This window comes from Eretmochelys imbricata, chromosome 12 (assembly GCF_965152235.1).
Source record: "Eretmochelys imbricata isolate rEreImb1 chromosome 12, rEreImb1.hap1, whole genome shotgun sequence".
Lineage (NCBI taxonomy): Eukaryota > Metazoa > Chordata > Testudines > Cheloniidae > Eretmochelys > Eretmochelys imbricata.
The window spans coordinates 5,846,409-5,867,105 of NC_135583.1; the positions used below are offsets into that span (position 1 = coordinate 5,846,409).

General features: G+C 49.4%; 1 protein-coding gene across 1 annotated transcript in view; it reads right to left on the reverse strand.

Moving 5' to 3' along the window:
• The window catches only part of FHOD1 (formin homology 2 domain containing 1), a 63,394-nt gene extending 52,309 nt beyond the window's left edge, over window positions 1-11,085 (reverse strand). The window contains exon 1 of the mRNA XM_077831123.1: window positions 10,891-11,085. Coding sequence (XP_077687249.1) covers window positions 10,891-11,067 — 177 coding nt within the window. The 5' untranslated portion in view covers window positions 11,068-11,085. The remainder of the gene's footprint in view (window positions 1-10,890) is intronic.
• Between the last annotated feature and the right edge of the window lie 9,612 nt (window positions 11,086-20,697).

The following is a 20,697-nucleotide window of genomic DNA, read 5'->3' on the forward strand; positions in this document are numbered from 1 at the left end:
TAATGAAGCTACTCGCCCTGCCTGTTATTTCTGCAGAGATGAACACAGACTTCACTCCAGCGTGAGCACAGACAGGATGCTGCATGTTAAACACAGCCAAGCTACAGGGAATACAAGAACTTCCCTGCTTGTTTTAAACCCCAACTCTCCACCCCAATAGCTGAAACCTGACACTCAGGGTGTGGGAACTGCACAGACTCTGCCAAGTGATGCATACAGGAAGATCAGTCCTAGGGCTGAAGCTCTGACCATGGCCCTTTCACCAGTCTGACAGGATGGCCTGGGTAGTTTAAAGTGACAGCCGCCTTCCCAAATGGATATTAACACTTTGTAAACACACAGGTGTCTTACTAGGGAAAGCAATAGTAGAGATTATGGGGTTCAAGCGTCCCCAATTGTCCCTGGAAACTCCACGGTGGACAATGGTGCTGCCTTCTCCCACCAGGAAGCTCTAAGTGGCTGGGGCAAGCATTTCCAAGCACACTTTTGCTAACTGTAAAACTCTGAAAGGAAATATTGAATAGACATAAGCCAAACGAAAATCAGCCACTCTTAAACTAAATTAAGAGTGCCTATGCAGGGGCTAGCACCAGTTTAACTAAACCATTTTATTTTTTATAAAACCACACACATTTAGTTAAACTGACACAACTTTCTCTTGTATACAAGGCCCGAAATTTGGGAAAATGTCATTTTATTCTGTCCCCAGTTAATCAGTGCTGTGAAGGGGAGAGTTATATGGGACACGGAAATTGAGGCATAACTTTTCTAAGCAGTCCCAAACAACAAGGGTGTTTTTAGCTCAAGTGTTTGCTCTTTACCCTATTTCGGTGGCCCAGGAGGAAAAGCTAACTGCTCATGCCTAACTATGGTGCATGTACAGTGATTGCAGTCCATAGGGCAGATCCCAGCGTTCCAGGCTGGATGCAGTCCCGATGTAACGTATGACTAATTCTGCTCTTTTTCCTCTCCCCAAATAAACCTGGAACCATGTGTGTAAGGGATCTGAACAAGCTTCTTACAAGTATCAGGGGTATATAGTGGAATCTAGGAACAGAAACCTCAGGAGGATAGTTATTTTAGACAGCAATCTGGGACATGAATTGTCTTTCACAAATCCAAGCTGACTCATACCTATTAGCTTGTACTTTTCCAAATGTAGCCGTAAGCTACAATATCCCAAATATTTAAAAACCTTTTCCTAATACAGGTATTCCTACAGCCTCTTCCTGAACACTGGAACAACAGTCACTGTTTTCTGAGCACCGGGTACTTTTCCATTACCAAAACTTATTAAAGGTAATGATTCACCCATTTACTCCTCCTAGCACCAAGAACGTCACCTTGTCTTTACCCTCTGCCTTGCTCACTTCTGTCTAGATACTTGCTTTCCACCATAATTCTGGTCTCCTTTGGCTTGTTCGCTATCACACAAAGGCACACTCCATGGACATACCATTAATATTCTTTTTATCCTGCACAGGTGTGAAGAAGTCACTTCCACCTCCTGTGATTTGTTTCAGTAACTAGCAATAATTTCCAGCTCTTCCGTGCTATTAATGACCCCACCGGTGCTCTTATTTTTCAACCCCCGCAGTGCATTTAAAGAAACTCTGACATATCACTTGATATATCCCCAAAGTCTGCCATGCCGTGATTGCAGAGTAGCAATGCCCACAAGCACTTGGCTCGCAGGACAGAGACAAAGAACACAACCTTTGCTCCATGTGTGAGGTGCCTGGCCACCCCGGCAGGTTCAGAAGAAATCCCTGCATCCAAGTGGATGTTTCTGCTATGACCAACCACCACTAAATAGTTTAAAATATTGGCATTTAAGCTGCCGTTATTAGGTTTCAGAACTCACTCCCTGCTGAGACGAATGGGATGGCAGTGGCTTTGTTTTATTCTGTGCACCTGCAGAGTTAGAAGGCACTGCACTGGTTTATGTCACAGTGGTTTTCTACCCAAGCAGAAAGGCTAGACATTTGTTTTTTAAAAAGAAGGCTGTAAATACCAGACACCAGTAGAGAGCTCCTAAGATTGTCACACTGGTGCATTTCCATGGTATTTTTTTCTGGCATCACTAGTTATTGTAACCTATCCTTTGCTGTCTGACAGATGGGAACAAGTGGTGGTGTTGACAACTTGCTTGCATTTGCTGAATCAGAATGACAGACCTGCTTACATACTTCAGTCTCAATACACAGGACCCTTATTTGGTATCCAGTTTATATCTGTGATTTATACACAGACCCTAGCTCGGCTTCTGTTTTCAAGACACAGGTGCCTAAACCTCCTCTTCTAAGCTGTGTCAGCTGCCTCCCCAACAGCAGTCTCTGAAAGAGGATAAGTACAAGCCGGACTACATTTGGGTGAAAAGACAGTACCACAATGCTTGTGCTAGGGGGCTGGATAGCCCAGTTTTGCTGCAACGTAGAGGAGGATGCTTAGTACCCGCTATTTCCCCAGGGACACCTCTGGGCAACTTAATCTGATAAATTAGCGGCGTGAACCCCACTTTACACTGGTGCTGGGAGTCTACTTTGGGGTAAAGATATTGATGTAATGACACCGGTGCACGTTTCTCTAATGCAGACAGGCTTTTAAAGGAGACCCAAAAATTTGGCTGTGAATAAATTAAGCAGGCTTAGTCTACTGGAGGTTTCAATACTTCTTGCTCAGAGGGGATGTGTTGCACCCAGAATGGTATTAAAGATAAGACCCAAACCAGCACTTTACAATGCTGGTTGTCCTCCAAGGCAAGGTGGAGGGTGCCCCAGGGCCACCCTCTCCCTGATGCTTTCTTGCCAAAAAGATGCCACTCTACAAATGATGGCTCTTCCAGGCCAAGCCTGCAGCCCTATAAGGACTTAAAGATCTCAAATGACAGAAAACTGGAAGCTAGTAGGCCCAAGAGTCCACCCTGGGCGTACAAACTCCAGTGGGCACACTAAGAAGACTGGAGTACGTGAAGGCAGCATATGGTAAAAAGAGGGGTTGCAATCTGTGATGGAGCATGCAAACCCCACACTGGTCAACAAGGGGTTAAGGAGCTGCTCTGGGCTGAGCCAGGCCCACCCCACCACACCTGCCAGGCCGGCACAGGCTGGATGGGCCGGGGGAGGTAAAAGGGGAGCAGAACAGCTGCCATGGGAAGAGCAGGGAAAGAACAGACCGTCAGGGCCGAGGGAAGGCAGGAGCTTCCCAAACAACCACTGCCTGACAGGGAGGGCCAGATCCCCCTACGTCCCGAGAGGGAGGCGTACCCCTCTCTCCCTGGCTAACTCAGGTTATTTGGGTTAATTCCCCTTGCTTTTTGTTCACAGACTGCCCAGAAGGGGGAGGCTTTAAAGTGACCTGGCTGGAGAGCCGGAGCACAGGAAGAGGCAGGCTGGGGCAGAGGTGGAGTAGCCATCTGCAGGAGACCCCAACAGAGAGAGCGAGCTGCCACGCCTGGCCATGAGGAGGCTCCCGCGAGTTGACCCCAATCACGGAGCAGAGTCCTACCACCCGCCAGAGTTTGCTAAGGACAATGAAACTTGAAACCCTGGAAGATAGCTCAACAGGGACAACATTTCAGGCAGTGTGACAAAGGGAAGAGTATCACTGCCAGGGTCCTGTGGGATATTTTTCTACAAAAGCCTAATGTGCCTTGACAGGCTCCCAAGTCTTCCTTACCCCACTTAGATTTACGTCCCTTCTCGAAATCTCTCCTGCCACAACCGTTATAACATCCCCTCCAGTCCAACATAAAAGATCTTATTACACACAGAGTCCGGCTCAGAGAGGAAAATCCGTGCCAGAGATCTGTTTGCTTCGTTAGGCATCGCTTTTGTTGTTTGTTCCCAAATTAACTCCACTTGGTCACCCTTGAAAAAATATCGCATGACATGACACTGCTGGTTCAGTCCAAGAAAAACGAAGATGTGGCTGAAAGGGCACGTGTCTGGTTCAGAGGAAGGTTTAACAACAAGTTCTGTTATCCACACACGCCAAGCTCATGTGGGAGTCAAATGTATCTGGCCCATGCTTCCTGCTTGCATACTCCGGCCTCCTGCATTGAGAAGCTCCCCTCACCTCTACCGCTGGCTGCTGCGGTGGTGGGCAGCAGGCCGAGTCCTCTTCTCCTTTAGAGCAACTGACTGAGCGCATCTTGTGCCGCTTCTGCTCCTCCCTTGCATGCCTCCCACACTCAGCCTGGCTGCAAGGCAGGCAAAATCGGAAAAGCACTGCTCCATCCTTGGGGCGGGAGAAGAGTATCATCTGGCCCTGGAGCAACAAGTAAACTACCCTAGAGCCATAGGAGGAAGGCAATCTGTCCTCCAGGGGAAACAAAAATAACCAGCAATTGGAGTGGAAGGAGCGAGAAAGGGAAACCTTTGAAGGGAAGAGATGGTGGAAGTGCCACAAAAACAGTGGAGAGCAGAGTAGGCTTGCTGTCTGCCCACATGAGATTGGAGGTGAGTGAAAACCCAATCCCCCCCCCAGGTAAAAAGTGTAGGGGAAGTCCAACTCCAATGGAATGGTTCCAGGCGTTATGGGGAAAGAAGAGGAATGGCCATCCAGCTTGACTTAGGGATGGAGCTTCAAATACAGTTCAGATAAGTATTTAAAGCCTGGGTGTTTATCTGAATTGATCCCAAACTCTGCACCTTGCAGGGTTCCCCTCCCCCTCCCACTTCACTGGCCTTTATGTCCTAGTGCTGCTTGAGCGTTTGGCTGGTTTTTGAACAATGCATCATTGTGATGCATTCCTTTGTCCTTAGCAAATGCCACATTGGAATGGGGCAGTTTGCTCTCGTCTCCAGTCCTGAACCTTTTCCCACAAATAAGATGGGTAGTGTCCAGAAAAAGAGGACCGAGATCTCCCTCCAGCCCCTAACTGGGATGCCAAGTCACTGCTAGTTCTGGCAGCAGGAAGCTGTTCTGGTGGCCCACCATACCTTTGCAAGTCTAGAATCACCAGTAGATCAGCAGTGTATCGTTTTCTGCTGGATTCCATTTAATTTCCCTGTTTTCCATCCCTCACTTATTTACGCTTCCCAGAATTATTTCTTTAGTTCACCTCTCAGATTTCATGAGGATTTATGGGATGTTTTACTGAATATGTTTTTTTCATCTTCACCCCAGAGTTTTGAATACGTTGATAAGACACACCAATGACATTGAGAAGACATGGTACAATCATCCATCCCAAGGAAGGATTCCTCACAAAAACATGGTGGTGCCGCTGCGGATGGGACTGCTTAAAGCTAGCAGACACTTAATGCCGTCTCTGCCTTTCTGTGCTCTGGATCAGACAACTGCACGCGTCTCTCCAACAAGTAAAGGCAACACAGTGCAGACGAGGCACTACCTGCTTAGCTGTTCACTGCCCTTGGGAAAGCAGGTTGTTGGTTAATAAGTTTCACCTGGATAACTATGTCTGCTGGCCTCACAAAGCAGTTTCTTTGTTAACAGAACATAAACAGCTCCCTGCTGCCAAGGGGGGCAGCAGTACAGAATAGGACAGCGTAAGTGGTCTCCTGTTTTGAGTTACAGAGTTTTCTATTCACACTACCTGAACCTGCATGTTAACCCCCTTCCATGTGGGGCATTTACCAGAAATGTCCCAGGTTTTACAAAGGCTATCATGCAGCTTTTACTGATTTTCATTGCAATTTTGAACCACTTAAATACAAAACAAAGTGCCCAGACCTCCCCGAACCCAGCTCCCCACTTTGGAAGGAGACAGTAGCTCACTAATCGAGGCCACCCAGGTTACTGAGCTGCCACCTCATCTTCCAGAGCGGGGAGCTGGGTCAGAAGTATTCTTATAGTTCTCTGTTGTTGTTTTTTGTCCTCCTGTCCCCCAGTATTTACCCAGAATACTGTGAAGTTCTTTTTTTAACCGATTTTCACCCATTTTTAATTTGTTTTTAAACAAACGCCGATAAAATCTCAGGAAATTTTAAAATACAACCTGAAAACAAAGGGCCTTACCTAGGTGCTCCTAGCCGGCTGTTAAGCAACACTGCCTCAGGGGTTTCAGCACTGCAGCCATTAAGCCTTTGTGTTACACCTTTGTTTCCCCTGAATAGACACTTGTATGCAATGGATATTAAACGTTTACCATCTTTCCACTACAGCTAGCTTTCCCTAGATTTCCTTTTGCACTCTGACCTATGGAAAATTGAAGTTCTTTAATTCTTACCCATTTGATTTCTCTCTAAATCAGCAGACACACAAGGCAGGGTAGCACACCACATCACATGCCATGATGTGCCTCAACAGAAGAATGCTACAGCAGCCAGGCCCAGACGAGGCAGACCGAAGATCAGAATTAGTCAAAATTATACAAAAAGAAAAGGAGGACTTGTGGCACCTTAGAGACTAACAAATTTATTTGAGCATGAGCTTTCGTGAGCTACAGCTCACTTCATCGGGTACATCCAATGAAGTGAGCTGTAGCTCACGAAAGCTTATGCTCAAATAAATTGGTTAGACTCTAAGGTGGCACACGTCCTCCTTTTCTTTTTGCGGATACAGACTAACACGGCTGCTACTCTGAAACCTGTCAAATAATACAGATACCATGGAACATGGAAACTATGGTGTGCTGGACAATTTGAGATTCCAGCAGCTCATTCCCACAGACCAGCAGTAGGCCTGTTTACAGAAGGTCAGACCAGATGACTAGAATGATTCCTTCTGGCCTTGGAATCTCTGAACAGTGCTGGACTGGATAACTGCACACTAAAAGCGCAAAGCCTTCTGCCATGTTCAGGGCCCTGCTCCCACTGGAGTAGAGTACATTCTAAGCGCCTGTCCACTTCCTCCCGGATAACCCATTTAAGAGTGCCAGGAAGGAAACCAGACAATTTCCAGTTAATTTTAGCCTGCACTGCAGAAGGGCCTAGATAATCACTCCAGAAACCCCTGCCCTGAAGCCTCAATGTGCACACATATGCCAGTCACTGTTAGCTTGCAAATCTGCTTATCCCCAACTCCACCTCTGACAACAGGCTCAACTAGGCCTTCAGCACCTTTTGTCTTATTTAATAATTTTATTAAGATGATGTTAAAATAAAAAGAAAACGGTACAGAGTTTAAGCATAGAAGTTTCTGGTTATCAGGAAATGAGGTACAGATTATCAAGGGGCGCGCAGTTCGGTTTAGGATCGGATGGCGTAAGGAATACATAATCTGTAATATCCCTGATTTGGGGTAAAAGGTTAATGGGTCAAAGCACAGACACTGAGATATGGGGGTACGTTGTTCATATAATGGCTATGTTCAGGTGTGGAGTATAATGAGTGGATACGATGAGGAGGATGGAATTACCCTCATTTGGTGAGATTTAACGTTCAGTGAGTTTATGATTCCAGTTCATATGGTCCAGTGGAAAAAGACTCTCGGTCCCCTTCTCATAGTTGATGCACGATGTCGTTCTGTTTCTCCTGGTACTGTCTCCTGGCACGGCCGGTGGCTAGTGAGGTGTTCGATGTAGTTGTCCCTGGACCATCAGACGGCCGATCTACTTACTGCCACTCCCCCACATAGCATTCCTGCTCTCCAGAATACTGCTGCCATTTCCTCATACATTCAAAGCATGACCACGTCAACCCCATCTGCTGGTTCCCATTCCTTACAGGGGCCAGTCTTGCCTTGATTTACAAACCCTCCATAGAAGACTTCATAAACCTCCTCTCTGTTATCCTCAATGTTTTGCCTCATCCAGCTCTGGACCATTTTGGGATGCACTTTGTAGGAAACATACCATAGAATACCTAGGTTATTCAGAGAAGCACGCAATCCTTTGTCAAGCTATCTACCGCGAGGAGAGTTAACACTCATGCCTCATTAGCCAGCAGTTCAGGGGTCTTGTCATCCCGTCAACAGGATAGAAACTCCACATGAGTCAGCTAACGCACCAACATGGCTAAGGATGCATGCGAAAAAAAGAGGAGCTGACACTCATCCTCACAGCTGACACTGAAGAATAGTCAAAGGGTGCTGCACTGTGAGAAGTAGGATAATTCCGAGGAGTTTCCTCCCACTTGTGCCCAGGGGAAAGCTAAAAATGGCAGGGCGCTATTCAAGAAAGTGAGGACAGCCCAGAAGTCCTGCTCAATCTCACTCTTCTTTACACCAGTTCTGATTTTCCAGACTGCGTTTAAGAGCTACTGTGGCACCATGAATAGCGGAATACTCACACGAGAAGCCTGTAAACTTAAGTGGACAATTTATCAAGAACCACATCTGTACACTGCCAATAAGGAACTACAAAAACCAGACCTTGTTTTTGTCAAAGATGAAACAGCCCTGGTGGTCGATGTCACTGTTCGCTTTGAATACAAAGACCAAACTTTCCTCTGATGCGGCGGCTGAGAAAGTCCGACACTATGCATCAAGCCCGTTGCCAACTGTGTCCACATATCTATTCAGGGGACACCATCATAGGGCCTAATCACATCAACCACACTATCAGAGGCTCGTTCACCTGCTCATCTACCAATGTGATATATGCCATCATGTGCCAGCAATGCCCCTCTGCCATGTACATTGGTCAAACTGGACTGTCTCTACGTAAAAGAATAAATGGACACAAATCAGACATCAAGAATTATAACATTCAAAAACCAGTTGGAGAATGCTTCAATCTCTCTGGTCACTCGATTACAGACCTAAAAGTTGCAATTCTTCAACAAAAAAACTTCGGAAACAGACTCCAAGGAGAGACTGCTGAATTGGAATTAATTTGCAAACTGGATACTATTAATTTAGGCTTGAATAGAGACTGGGAGCGGATGGATCATTACACAAAGTAAAACTATTTCCCCATGTTTATTCCCCCCCTCCACCCCTCACTGTTCCTCAGACAGGTTTCAGAGTAACAGCCGTGTTAGTCTGTATTCGCAAAAAGAAAAGGAGTACTTGTGGCAGCTTAGAGACTAACCAATTTATTTGAGCATAAGCTTTCGTGAGCTATAGCTCACTTCATCGGATGCATACTGTGGAAAGTACAGAAGATCTTTTTATACACACAAACCATGAAAAAATGGATGTTTACCACTACAAAAGGTTTTTTCTCCCCCCACCCCAGTCTCCTGCTGGTAATAGCTTATCTAAAGTGATCACTCTCCTTACAATGTGTATGATAATCAAGTTGGGCCATTTCCAGTTGGGTGGGGGGAGAGAAAACCTTTTGTAGTGGTAAACATCCATTTTTTCATGGTTTGTGTGTATAAAAAGATCTTCTATACTTTCCACAGTATGCATCTGATGAAGTGAGCTGTAGCTCACGAAAGCTTATGCTTAAATAAATTGGTTAGTCTCTAAAGTGCCACAAGTACTCCTTTTCTTGTTCCTCAGACGTTCTTGTCAACTGCTGGAAATGGCTCTCCTTGATTATCACTACAAAAGGTTTTTCCCCCCCACACTCCTGCTGGTAATAGCTCACCTTAAGTGATCACAATGTGCATGGTAACACCCACTGTTTCATGTTCTCTATGTATATAAATCTCCCCACTGTATTTTCCACTGCATGCATCCTATGAAGTGTGCTGTAGCTCATGAAAGCTTATGCTCAAATAAATTGGTTAGTCTCTAAGGTGCCACGAGTACTCCTGTTCTTTTTGAGAATACAGACTAACACGGCTGCTACTTTGAAACCTTTAATTTTGCCCGTTCAGTCACTGTTAACAGACTCTAGTTATCAGCTTCCCAATCCTCACTGTACAAGCAGCATTATATAAACTCCAGATGTTACAGGAAGCAGTGGTGGTGACTCAGAAGACATCACTGTTTCCTTCAAGTCAGTTCTCAGTCAATGCATCAGCTTGGTGTTGGGGGCCCTGTGCTACTGGAGAGGACGTTTCAGAACACAGCTAAACCTGTGGTTGTTAAACGTCCCTCCAGCAGTGTGCTCCTGATTTATGCTACACAGGAATAGCGGAACCAGGCCCTAACCAGCAAGCTATAGGCTATGTTTAAATACAAGACCTTACGCTGACCGTTTCCATTCTCTGTGTGCATAGGGGGGTTTATCGAAAGGATTTGAGCTTGGACACCGAGGAGCAATGTCTCCCAGTTGTAAGTCTACTAGTACAGTTGCCCGACGCTGCCAGGTCTCCACGAGAAATCCAGTCTGAACGGATTTCACCTGACTAAAGGTTTCGAACCAACCAAAGGACACGCCAACCAACTCCTCCATGAATTAGGAGACAGCTCCTAGCGGTCAGGGCACAAATCCCTACACCCCATCCTCACTGGCCCAGCCCCTGGTCCCTCCCAGTACTGCCCAAACAACTCGCTGCAATGGCTCAGTTCCAAGGCCTGCTCCTGCCAAGAGCCTAGGCACAAACCTGTGCCAGCCTAGCGACGTGGGGATGGGGAAAACGTACGCCGGCCAGCGCGGCCGACACACTCTGTAAACCCTTCCCTGAGGGCCGAAGGACGGGCCAGAGGCAGCAAGATAGGGATGTTCTCACCGACCAAGCCCAGCCCAAACGTAGGACCTGCCCTGACCCCACTTCCTTCCCCCCGCACAGAACCCCCCCCCCAGCCGTGCAGCGCCCCTCCCTCCATGCAGGCCCCACCACTACCCCGGTCCCTCCAGCCCAGCACCCCCTCGATCCTTTGCAGGCCCCCCCCACCATCTCGCTTCCCCCTGCCCAGCCCTCCCCTCTTCACTAAGCCCCCCCGGGGCCTGCCAGTACCCCGCTTCCTCCAGCCCAGCCCCCCCGACCTCATGCGGGCCCCACTGCCCCAGCCCCTCCTCTGTGCAGCCCCCCGGGGCAGACCCTACCCCCGCTTCGTCCAGCCCAGCCCACCCCGACTCCATCTGGCCCCCCCCGCCGCACGGACCCCGCCCCGCCCCAGGACAGGTGGCCCGCGGCCGCGGCTCACCGGCAGGGGCGCGCCCAGCAGGCGGTGCAGGGCGGGCAGCTGCGCCCCCAGCGGCAGCGCCTGCAGCAGCGGGTGGGCGGGCGCGCGGCGCGGCTCCGGGAAGCTGGCGCACGCGAAGGGGTCGCGGTCGTCCAGGTACTGCACGCGGCAGAGCGCGGCGCCGGGCCCGGCCGCCATGGGCGCCGCGCTGCTCCCCGCGCGCCCGCCCGCCGCCACTGGCCGCGCGCCGGCCGCCGGGCCCGGCCGAGCCCGCTGCCCCGCCCGCGCCGCGTCCGGCCGGGGGCGGGGCTACGGCCCCCGGCCAATCGCTCGCCGGTAACCGGGGCGACCGGCCACTACAGAGCAGCCGATTGGCCAGCGCTGCGGGGCGGGGGGCGGGGCCCAGCGGCCTCAGGCGCACCCCCCGGGTCGGGGCGGGCTGTCCCAGCCGCGGGCAGGGCTCGGGGCGCCGGCTGGCGGGGAGGGGGAGCCGGGCCCGGCGAGCTACGTGCGGCTGCTGGAGGTAGGGGACCAGCCGCCCCAAGTGCCAGGAGGAGGAGGAGGAGGAGGAGGTGGGGTGGGGGAAGCGGGGCGCAGGAGTGAGGGGAAGGGGCATCGGAAGCGGGGGTGCAGAGGGAGAGGAGGGGGCGGGGAAGCGGGGGGCGGGAGAGGGGAGGCGGGTCTCGTGAGGGGGCGCGGGGAGGAGGAGGAGGAGGAGGAGGGGGCGCGGGAGGGGACACGGGGGGGCTCGGGAAGGGGCATCGGAAGCGCGGGTGTAGAGGGAGAGGAGGGGGCGGGGAAGCGGGGTGCGGGAGAGGGGAGGCGGGGCGCGGGGGGGAGGAGGAGGAGGAGGAAGGGGCGCGGGAGGGGACACGGGGGGGCTCGGGAAGGGGCATCGGAAGCGCGGGTGTAGAGGGAGAGGAGGGGGCGGGGAAGCGGGGGGCGGGAGAGGGGAGGCGGGTCTCGTGAGGGGGCGCGGGGAGGAGGAGGAGGAGGAGGGGGCGCGGGAGGGGACACGGGGGGGCTCGGGAAGGGGCATCGGAAGCGCGGGTGTAGAGGGAGAGGAGGGGGCGGGGAAGCGGGGTGCGGGAGAGGGGAGGCGGGGCGCGGGGGGGAGGAGGAGGAGGGGGCGCGGGAGGGGACACGGGGGGGCTCGGGAGGGGGAAGGGGCATCGGAAGCGGGGGTGCAAAGAGAGAGGAGGGAGCGGGGGAAGTGGGGCATGGGAGGGGGAGGCGGGGTTCGGGAGGGGGCGCAGGGGGGAGGAGGGGGCATCAGAAGCGGGGGCGTAGGGGGAGGGGCACAGAAGGGAGGCGGGGAAGGGGGCACAGTGGGAGAGGAGGAGGGAGATGGGGCGCAGGGGGAGAAGGGGGCAGGGGGAGGAGGGGTGTGGGAAGGTGGGGGGAGGCACAGGGGTTAGGGGAGAAAGGGGTAGGTGAGCGTCACCATAGGCACTAGGAGGTAAGGGGTGCACCAGTGGGGTCACGTGGTGGAGCATACATGAAATGTGCTCGCTGCTGTACGGATCTGTGCCATAAGGGACTGTGTGGGCGGTTAGCTCAGCATGGAGCTGTTGCCTTCCCCAGACCCGTTGTCTCGCCATGCGCCACTGGCTTTGCCCAGTTCCCTAACCTGTGTGCAGGGCTGAGTCCTGGCCGAACCGTGTCGCCAGCCTGGGGCCTAGCCCTTCCCGGCTGTAGGAGAGAGGGGCACCTGGGGCTAAGGCTCTCCTGAAAGTTGCTAATCGCCAGATGTACCCACTAGAGGCTGTTTGGAATTTAAACAGACTCCTCCCTGGCCAGCGTTCCTCTGTTGAGGAGCCAGCCTGCTTAGGGCACAACCGTGGCTCTTGCGAGGCCTGGCTGAACGTGGCACTGACACACCCACAGGGCACTGCTCAGGCCACTCACAAGGTCGGTGCAATCCTGGGGCCTTTGGCGCACACAAGGCTGATTTCTGCCCCTTGGCTGTTGACAAACCTTTGACCCTGAAACAACTGCATGGGGTGGTGGCAAGGAGGAAAGGCACCCTAGAGCCCCACATGGCAGCGAGCACACCGCAGCTCTCACATGTGCTCAGCAACATGGACCTGGGGATTCCCAGGCTGGAATTCCAGCGGAGGGGTCTAGCAATGCACATTTTTCACAGCTGCTGATGAAATGATGGCCCCTGTCACTCTCACATGGATTGCAAATTTCAGTTTTTGTAACAACCTTTTCTCTGCATTGAACAGATCACTGAGCACTGGGATGGCGAAGGAGTAACTCGGGGAGGTACAGCTCTCTTATGCCAGTTCCACAGCCAGTTGGAACCGCCGTGTGCCCCTGTGCTGCGCACAACAGACTTGGAGAGCTTCACAGCTGTGGCTGGGGCAGAATCCCCATCAACTGCACCAAAGCACAGGGCCCTGATGCCTGAGCTGACGGAGAATCTCTGCTATCTGTTAGCAGTGCAGGGCCCATGACAGCCAGGGGAACTACGAGAGGTACATGCTTATACACGCCAGCTTGTTCATTACACACTTGCCTATAAAGACAAAGTTTGCCTCAGAACCAGCTGTTCAGATCTTGCTTCTGACATCAACATAAGAAATCTCTGTGTACCAAGTGCTTCCATCCCGTAACTTCCAGTCTTTGCTTGGGCTTGTCTGAGGTGGTTGTGACATTGTATAAAAAGAAAGATGACCATGTTGACACTAAGGTGTCACCACTGGTGCACAATTGTGATCCGTCTTATACAAGTATGCCTTGTAAGGTATCGATGAAAATGTTATGAGGTGCTAAGTATTATTTTCCTATTTAAATCACTGTATCATCATGGTCTCTGAAGTTATGAAGATTTGCTATGTGTTTGTATCTCAAATGTGTTGTGTTTCTGGATATCACCCACAAGACAGATTTGCATCAAGGCTAGTCAGCCATGTGTTGATGGCCCAGAAAGAGAATAAACTCTTCAGTGAGCCCTCCTGAGGACGTCTCAGAAGGCAGGCTGACACTGATGACCCATGACTCAGCAATGGCATGTAAGGACATGTGATCCGAGACTTCATGTTTGTGCTAGTAACTTTCCATGCACATAGGCTGAGGATATAAAAGTGGAGACTGTGACATCACTTCTTAGCCTCTTTCCTGCTCTGCATTTCTGGATTATGATTTCTGACAAAGAAGAGTTTAGAACAATGGACTGAGGACCCCAATATTTGGGATGAACCAGAGAGACTTATTTCAAACTGGCAGATTTAACATCACTGCTATTTACCTGATCTGCAAACTGTGAAACCACCTGTAATGTGTATGATTAATTTTAACCTCTTAATAACGCTTCCTTTTTTGTATATTAATAAACCTTTAGGTTTTAGTTACTAAAGAATTGGCTACCAGCATGGGTTTGGGTGAAATCTAAAGTATATGTTGACCTGGAGCGTGTGTCTGGTTCTTTGGAACTGGAAGAACCTAATGTATATGATTCTTGGTTTAATAATCATTTATCACAGAAGTCTGGATGGTGCAAGAGGCGCTAGAGGGCACAAAGGAGATTCTGTGGCTTCCTGTGATCATTAATTGTTCTGCCCTCTTTCTTTGGAAAATTTCAGGTGCACTGGTAATCCTCAAATGTAAAATCTCCCAAAGGGTGTGATAAATGGAGTTAGTTTAGCGCTTTCTGTGGTTAAAGGAATTTGCTAGAATCCCTTTGAGACATCTAGCTTGGAGAATACTGTATCTCTTTTCACTTTTGGGGAACAAGTCATCTAGTGTCAAGAGGATTTTTTTCCCTACAATTCCTTCATTGTCTTTAAGATCCACACGGATTCATATTTTTCCATTTTTTGTTATAACTGGTACCATTGGGGCACATCATGCTTTTGGCTCTGCAGTTTTCTCAATTATGCCAATCGTTCTATTCTCTTTAATGCAGTTTCCACTTATGAAGTAGTGGAAGAGGAATCGTGAGGTTTATGTACACTATATGTTGCAGCATTGTCTCAAGGTTATTTGTACTGGATCTCCTGTCAAAAGTCCAGTATCACCAAATATTCCATCGAGTTCTTCTACCTTTCTCACTAGGCCCATCATAGGGTGTTGGTCTCTGGTCCTTTGATCACATGCAATCTGAATGCAAAGCTTTTGTCTTTGTAAGCTGTTTGGTGAACTGCCCCATGCAATTCAGAATACCTCCAGGGCTAGTCAGAGCTGTGTCAGGTGACTTCAGCTCTGGGAGGGGTTGAAGGTGATGGTAGGTCCCATCTGAGAGGACTATGACATCAGCTCCTGAATCAGTTTTAAAGTTTATAGTCTTGTCGTGAATATTCAAGTTCACTCTCCAGTCAGGCTCTTTCATCACAAGTGATAGATCCTAGAAACATTAGCTCTTGCTCGTCTGTAATATGAGTCAACTCCCTGACTGCTTTGGTGGGGCAAAGCGCTGCAAAATGTCTATATTACAGGCATTTATTACACCATGTACCTCTGACTGGTCATGCATCATCTCTTGGGATATGACTTTTTCTACACTTTGTGAATGTAGGCTGGAATTTATCCCTCTTGGCCTGAGAGTTCTCTCTCGTTGCTTTAGGGGTTTTATAATAATGACTTTTAGCTAGTTTTAGGTTTGTCAGGTAGCTTTGGGTTTATCTGTTAACCCAATAACCAGCCCATCTCTGATATTTTCATGTTTTGCATTCCTAAAAATTACAGTGTTTAGCCAGTGCATGCAGAGCTCTTAAAACATTCAACATTTCCCCCTAGTTCTTGAATTCTTTGGTGAAAACATGCTCTTTCATTAAAGCTCATTTCTCTGAGATATAAAGTATGCATCAAACATAGCCAGAGCCCTTTCATAGTTGTCTTTGTGGCTGTCTTCAGTAAAGTCAAAGGATTTAAAGATATGTTCTGCCTTGCTTCCTCATAGCATACATTAGATACCTGTATATCACCAGGTTTTTTTTTTGTGGCATTTGATTGCAATTCAAAAACTTGCAAAACACTGCTTTGAGCCTGTCTATCGTGAAGGTTTGTCAAAGCTGACGTTCTCTAGGGCATTGAAGAGTGGCATGTTGATGAGATCCTGCATCCTGTTCCTTCTATCTGCAACCTTTGCTGTTTTCCATCTGTTTCTGTTCTTAGTTCACTTCTGACTCCTGTCATACTCCTCTACCAGTTGTGGACTGGCTACAGAGCTTGCTTATACACTCCAGCTGTGTTCATACACTCCTTTAATGTTCTGCCAGATGCGGTGAGGCTGGTTTAGATAAGATATAGTGCATACAGTGCTACCTAGTGGTTGAACAGTATAATACAGATTAGCATTCCATTACAGTGGCTAAGACAGAGTCTGCTTGGACAGAGCTCAAAGTGGAACAGAAGTAGCAAGCAGCCCTCAAAAGCCTTGTGATTAAGGAAAACCAAAGGGTGCTGGGTAAATAGAGCTGCTGGAGAATCAGGATCTATGAGAAGATGCTGAGGTTGGTGTGAGTAAGGAATGACAAGGAGCCTGTCTGGCCTTTCTGGAAGGATGCCTGGAGGTCTGTCTCCTAAAGCTAAAGGAATACTAGGGTTGTATCTCTTGTCAACCTTCCTGAGTCAGGGAATGAGCTGCTCAGCACCAGCATCAGGAAGAAATCTCCCCAAACAGTCTGATACTGAATGGATTCATTTAGAGAGAGGTTTCCACCTTCCCCTCGCACTTCTAACGTGGGCAACAAGATACTTAACCGGGTGAACTGTTGGTCTGTTCCACTGCAGCAGTTCTCACACATTAAGGCTCCTGCGAATGTAGGACAGTAGGGTGTACTATTCAACTGAAGTATTCACTTGGAATATTGTAGAAATAATTGAAAATAGTCAGTGTTTTAGTATTACAGCAGAGCAGCAGTACTCCTCCCATGTAGGTATCTAAGCCCCTTCCCATACCCCCACCATCAGGGATCTGGGGGCCTTGCCATTCTCATGGTCCATTCCCCTCTCCCTTCCCGCTCCTCATATGAGCAGGTATCAGTGGGTCCCTGTCCTTCTGAGATTATCTGAGCCCTCTCCCTTCCCCCTGGGTCATGTGGGCCTGGGGACTCCTGTCCCTCTAGGAGTGTCTAAGCCACTTTCCCTGACCACCCCTCAATGTGGGATCGATCCCCTCTCCCTCTGGGAGGGTGTAAGCCCTTTTCTCTGTGAGCCAGGATTTGAGGGCCCTCTTCCTTCTGAAAGCATCTGAGCCCATGTCCCTGTCACCCACGTGATCTGGCAAAGGGGGAAGCCCTTCCTCTCTGCAGGGGGAGCTGAGAACAGGCATGCTGGGAACATGCACCAAGAACACACTGCTGAGACTGGGGTCAGAAGATGAGGACAGGCATCTCACAGGCTTTCAAGCACTGGCCCCAGGGGGTGGGGTGAATAAGGGCACGCACTGAGATTAATGGAGCAGTTCACATATCTCAGAGCTCTTTTTCAGGCTGTATTGCTCTCCACTTGTTCTCATTCAAGGGAGACCATACCATTGAGATGAATGGGCCACTTCATGCCTCCCAGAGCCCCCCTATGCTTTCAGGATTGGCCTGTGCTGGGGATCTGGATATAGCCCAACCCTTGCCGATAATTAATTTAATACAGTATTAGAGTGGAGCACCAGCTGTGATACAGTTAAGATGGAGAAGACTTTTCTGTTTAGAACACTTGGAAGAACAGACCTTTAAAGTTGGAATGCTTCCTCGGCTTATCTTGAAATCTGCTGTGGTTCATAGGGGTGCAGGGTAGGGTTAGTGATCCAAATTTGGGGCTTTGTGAGTGAGATGTTCCCAGAATATAGCCCCCTAAATAAAACAGCTTTTCTTGACATTCAGATTCTACCAAATTGCTAAGTACTGAATGGGAGGGAAAGGGGAGGGTGAACTGGACATGGTGTATGGGGGGGGGGCTATAGGTTGCTGGGGCTGGTGAGGGAGGGGTGGAGAAGGAGAGAGTCACACCAGTCTTCTCTCCCCTCCTTAAGTTTTTGGGACATAGACCACAGCTGAGGTTTCTTTCACTTGTCCTGTTGGTAACTACACATGCCAAAAACTTGAAAGCATGATCATTATTCCCATCCCACTATAACAAAGTGTATGGGGATAATATGGCAGTTAGACCCTGTGCATGTGAAGAAGAGCCAGACAAGCACCTGAGAGAGAGAATGTTTGCCGCCTCAGAGCCTGGCCCACACTCTCCAATGTCCCATCTCCAGCCCCACCCATCTCATAGGCTTCAGAAAAAGTACATCAACTCCCCCCCGCCCCCCCATATTACATTGGATGGGGAATCGCTTCCTGACTCCAGCCAGTGGCCAGCTGGAATCCTGAAGCATGAGCTTTTAAGAACATAAGATATAAACCAGACCCTGACACACACACACACACCCATCACAAGCAACCCTGTCATTCAATCACACTCATAAATTTGCATCTGATGAAGTGAGCTGTAGCTCATGAAAGTTTATGCTCAAATACATTTGTTAGTCTCTAAGGTGTCACAAGTCCTCCTTTTCTTTTTACTCATAAACTTGTCCTGCTTCCTCTTAAAACTAATTACATTGTTTGCCCCACAACTTCTGTGGGGAGGCAGTTCCAGAACTGCACTCTTCTGATGGTTAGAAATCTTCTAATTCCCAGACTGAATTTGGTCAGGACCAGTTTATATCCATTTGTTCTTGTGCCAGCATTGTCCTTTAGCTTCAATAGTTCTCGCTCCCTGGTGTTTGTTCTCTGTGAATACGTCAGGGAGTAATCTGATCCCCTCTCAGCAATCGATCCCTCTCAGCCTTCCTTTGGTTAGGCTGAACAAGCCAAACTCTTCCAATCTCCTTTCATAAGACAGGCCTTTCATTCCCCTGATCATCCTAGTAGTTCAATGTTCTGGAAGGGCACGAGATGCCACTGGACAAATTTAACGCTGCAGTAATGCTGTTTTTGTCAGTGAATTCCTAACAGTATCAATAATGAGCACCACACAAGATCTACCAAAGAAAAAATGAAGAACACTCTGCATCCCCTTCTTCACAGCTGCTAGGTGAGTATGGGAAATGGGGAGACAGTACGCAATGTGATATGCTTATTTTACCAGTGCAGGGCCAGGAGGCCTGGACTAGCCATCCTTTTTCCATCAGCCCCACTTGTGGAATAATTAGCACCCTCCCAGTTTAACTGGGGTCAGGTGACAGCCTGATAAAACACCTGGGCCTTTTAAAAGCAAGAGAAAAATCAGATTGAGGGAAGAATAGCAAGGACTGAGCTGGATTCCTGTGGAAAGCCCTGTAGTAGGTTCTAGAACAAGCAGGAAACTCCAGGGAAGTAGCCAAGTAGTCAGCGTTCAATCCCAAAGCAAAGAGACTTAAAGGGAGCTATGACATTCTGGGGTGTAATCCGTGCCTTATAACCTTAGGTGCCTCACAATGCTTTGCTGGTGTAGCTTCCAGCTTGCGTCGCTCTCAATCAGCCTGCCAGCAAGCAGATCACGCCCTGAGCATGTGTGTCTAGCCACAGCCCTGATCCAGCAGCTCTGACCCCAGCAGCCTGTCAGCACACACCAGTCACACTCTGGCTTCCACCAGCCTTGGTTACTACTTATAGAGGGACCCCAACACACTCCTAGCCCTGGATCTTTCCCCCAAAATGTGTGTTTAGCACTGTCCGGCCCTCCCCTGGACAGGTGAGATGTATTAGGTCTGTTGGCCCCCAAAGGGAATCAAGATGGAACAGCTTGCCATTTTAAATAGAGTTACCCACACAGTTCACAATGCTGAGTTAGTTTTGATTAAAGCATAAAACAAGTTTATTTAACTACAGAGAGGTTTTAAGTGAGCACAAGTAATGAGGCATTGAAGTCAGAAATGGTTACAGGAAAAACAAAGACAAAAGGCTTTCTAAACTTAACAACTTAGACTTGATTCAAGGTGAAAGCCCTTACCACATGTTCCAGTAATATTGCTGACCAAGCTCTCAGGCCAGGATCTGTTCCCAATGTCCAACAACTGGTTGTGGTTTTTTTGGTCCCCTAAGGTGAATGCATCCGATGAAGTGAGCTGTAGCTTACGAAAGCTCATGCTCAAATAAATTGGTTAGTCTCTAAGGTGCCACTAGTACTCCTTTTCTTTTTAAGGTGAAAGAGAGAGACAGGGAGAGAGAACTTGGGATGTTTTTGCCGCTCACTTTTATAGTTCAGTCACCCTTTGAAATGCATTTTCCTGAGAGTGACCCCTAGAAAAAGTTCTCTCCAGCTGAGAGCAAGGAGACATGGAGTCTGGTGGGGAAGAGGTGTTATGCTGTTGTTTGCTAAGATCACATCTCTTTGTTCCTGCCCCCTTTCAAAGAATAGCCACTGGATAGACCCTGGATCGGCAACCTTTGGCACGTGGCCCACCAGGGAAAGCTGCTGGCGGGCCGGGCCAGTTTGTTTTCCTGCAGCGTCCACAGGTTTGGCCGACTGCAGCTCCCACTGGCCGTGGTTCGCCGTTCCGAGCCAGTGGGGGCTGCGGGAAGCGGCGCGGGCCGAGGGATGAGCTGGCCACCATTCCCGCAGCCCCCATTGGCTGGGGACAGTGAACCGCGGCCAGTGGGAGCTGCGATCAGCCGAACCTGCAGACGCTGCAGGTAAACAAACCGGCCCAGCCTGCCAGCGGCTTTCCCTGGTGGGCCGCGTGCCAAAGGTTGCCAATCCCTGGGGTAGACAATGGCACACCAGCTTTGTTAACACCTGGCTGGACTTGTCCTTGGTCTTTGAAAAACAGGTTCACCCACTTCCTAGACCTGTCTGGTAAACACACGTCAGTCATGTTTTCAGCTTATGTTCATAACTTCCCATATAATGTTA